Source organism: Entelurus aequoreus, linkage group LG14 (genome assembly GCF_033978785.1).
Source record: "Entelurus aequoreus isolate RoL-2023_Sb linkage group LG14, RoL_Eaeq_v1.1, whole genome shotgun sequence".
Lineage (NCBI taxonomy): Eukaryota > Metazoa > Chordata > Actinopteri > Syngnathiformes > Syngnathidae > Entelurus > Entelurus aequoreus.
The window spans coordinates 1,842,835-1,845,594 of NC_084744.1; the positions used below are offsets into that span (position 1 = coordinate 1,842,835).

Sequence of the window (2,760 nt, forward strand, 5' to 3'; positions counted from 1 at the left end):
CACTCCTAGTCCCTGCTCGTCACTCCTAGTCCCTGATCATCACTCCTAGTCCCTGCTCGTCACTCCTAGTCCCTGCTGGTCACTCCTAGTCCCTGCTGGTCACTCCTAGTCCCTGCTAGTATTTCAGTCCCATCTAGTCACCTGCCCACTATTGTATAGTTCAAAGCTGCAAGACTTGTAGGAAAGTTCTAGAAGTTGTTGTCATGGACCGCTGCTAAGTGCTAGCTGCTAAGTGCTAGCTGCTGAGTGAGGATGCACGTGAAGTGTAGCTGGCAGTTATGTTATCTGACTCGAGCGCCGCCAGCAGGAAGTCCACATGACAAGCTGTCACTCAACTGACAGCTGACGAGTCTCCACACTTCCTGCTGGCCTCCAAAATAAAAGCCCTGTAAAGAGGGGGGCAGAGAGCACCACGTGACCTGCTGCCCCTCTCATCAATGCGGCGTGACGTCACTCGGGTTTATGGCTTGTGTGACGTCACAGACGGAGAGCGTCCATCATCTAGAGAGAGAGAGAGAGAGAGAGAGAGAGAGAGAGAGAGAGAGAGCGCGTGCGTGTGCGTGTCCGCCCTCTCCAGTCACCAGACTGCGTGGACGCGCGCGCACTCTCCACTTGTCCAAAAGTGTGTCGTGGGTGATGTTGGCGTGAACACCGTGGGGAGGTCATGGAGGAGCGCGCGCACTTGACGAGGAGAAAGCAGGCGAACCCACGCAGGAAAAACGGTAAGAAACTAAGAAAGTTCCCACGCAGCAACAAGTTGCGCGTGGACTTCTTGGCCACTTTCATATTTCATCATCCTGGACTGTAATAAAGTCATTATTTACTTCATCTTTCATCTCATACTCTTACTTTATTAATAGAAGTAATATTTAATCATACTCTTACTTTATTAATAGAAGTAATATTTAATCATTCACTTCATTAATCGACTATATTACAAGAAGTAATATTTAATCATACTCTTACTTTATTAATAGAAGTAATATTTAATCATGCACTTCATTAATCGACTATATTACAAGAAGTAATATTCAACTTTGACTACATTTCATCATTTTCATCTATTTAAATAAATGTCATTTTTTATTTAATATTTAATGCGACTCATTTTTTATGTCAAAAGTGTTCTATATTAAGATAAATGTTAAACCATTTTTTTACAACAATTAAAATTAATTCATACATTATAATAAATACATATAAATATATACATATATATATTCAACTTTTACTGTATTTCATACTTTTAATCTATTAAAATAAATGTAATTTTTTATTTAATATATGCGACTAATTTTTATGTCAAATATTTTCTATATTAAGATAAATGTTAAACCTTTTTTTTACAACAATTAAAATTAGTTCAAACATTTAATGTATTAAAATAAATATAAATATATATATATATATGTATGTATATATATATATATATATATATATATATATATATATATATATATATATATTCAACTTTTACTGTATTTCATACTTTTAATCTGTTAAAATAAATGTAATTTTTTATTTAATACATGTGACTCATTTTTAACATTATCTATATTAAGATAATTGTTAAACCTTTTCTTTACGACAATTAAAATGAGTTCGTACATTGAATGCATTAAAATAAATATATATATATATTCAACTTTTACTGTATTTCATACTTTTAATCTATTAAAATAAATGTAATTTTTTATTTAATACATGCCACTAATTTTTTATGTCAAATATTTTCTATATTAAGATAAATGTTAAACCTTTTTTTTACAACAATTAAAATTAGTTCAAACATTTAATGTATTAAAATAAAAAAAATAAAAAAATAAAAAATATATATATATATATTCAACTTTTACCGTATTTCATATTTTTAATCTGTTAAAATAAATGTCATTTTTTATTTAATACATGTGACTCATTTTTAACATTTTCTATTTTAAGATAATTGTTAAACCTTTTCTTTACAACAATTAAAATGAGTTCATACATTGAATGCATTCAAATAAATACATATATATTCAACTTTTACCGTATTTCATACTTTTCATCTGTTAAAATAAATATGAATGTTTCATTTAATACATGAAATCCATTCAAATAAATGTAATTTATCTTTTATATCATACATTGTTTGTATTAATATGAATATTCATCTTGTATTACTGCATATATTCTATTAAAATAAACATTCATCGTTTGTTTCATGCATTAAAATATTCCCCTTTTTTTCATACATTTACTGTATTAAAATAAAAAGTAATATAATAATTTCACACCTTTGATTTTCAAATGAAAATCTTCATATTAATTCAATACATTTGCCGTATTAAAATACATATTTGTCTTTAATCTCAGGCATTTTAGCTATGAAAATAAATTGTGTATTTTATTAAAATAAATATTCATCATTTATTTCATACATGAATCATATTGAAATAATGATTACTCATCTGTTCATGCATTTAATATATTAAAATGTCCAACTTTTTCCCTACATTTACTATATTGTAATGCATAGTATTCTTATTTAATTTCATACATTTAATCTACTAAAATAAATATTATTCATCTCTTATTTTATACCTTTTGCTATATTAAAATAAATGCTATTCAACTTTTATTTAATATATTAAAAAATATTTTTTATTGAATACTTTATCTTAACAAAATTCACGTTTTAATTTATACGTTTTACATTTTTCAGTAAATATCCATGTTTCATTTTATATTTACATTTTTACTATTTATAAAATAATAACA

The 2,760-nt window shown here is 28.0% G+C and overlaps 1 protein-coding gene across 1 annotated transcript in view; it reads left to right on the forward strand.

The window, feature by feature from the left end:
• The first annotated feature begins 617 nt into the window (after positions 1-617).
• LOC133664245 (zinc finger E-box-binding homeobox 2-like) overlaps positions 618-2,760 on the forward strand; it is a 39,025-nt gene continuing 36,882 nt past the window's right edge. The window contains exon 1 of the mRNA XM_062068744.1: positions 618-722. Coding sequence (XP_061924728.1) covers positions 665-722 — 58 coding nt within the window. The 5' untranslated portion in view covers positions 618-664. The remainder of the gene's footprint in view (positions 723-2,760) is intronic.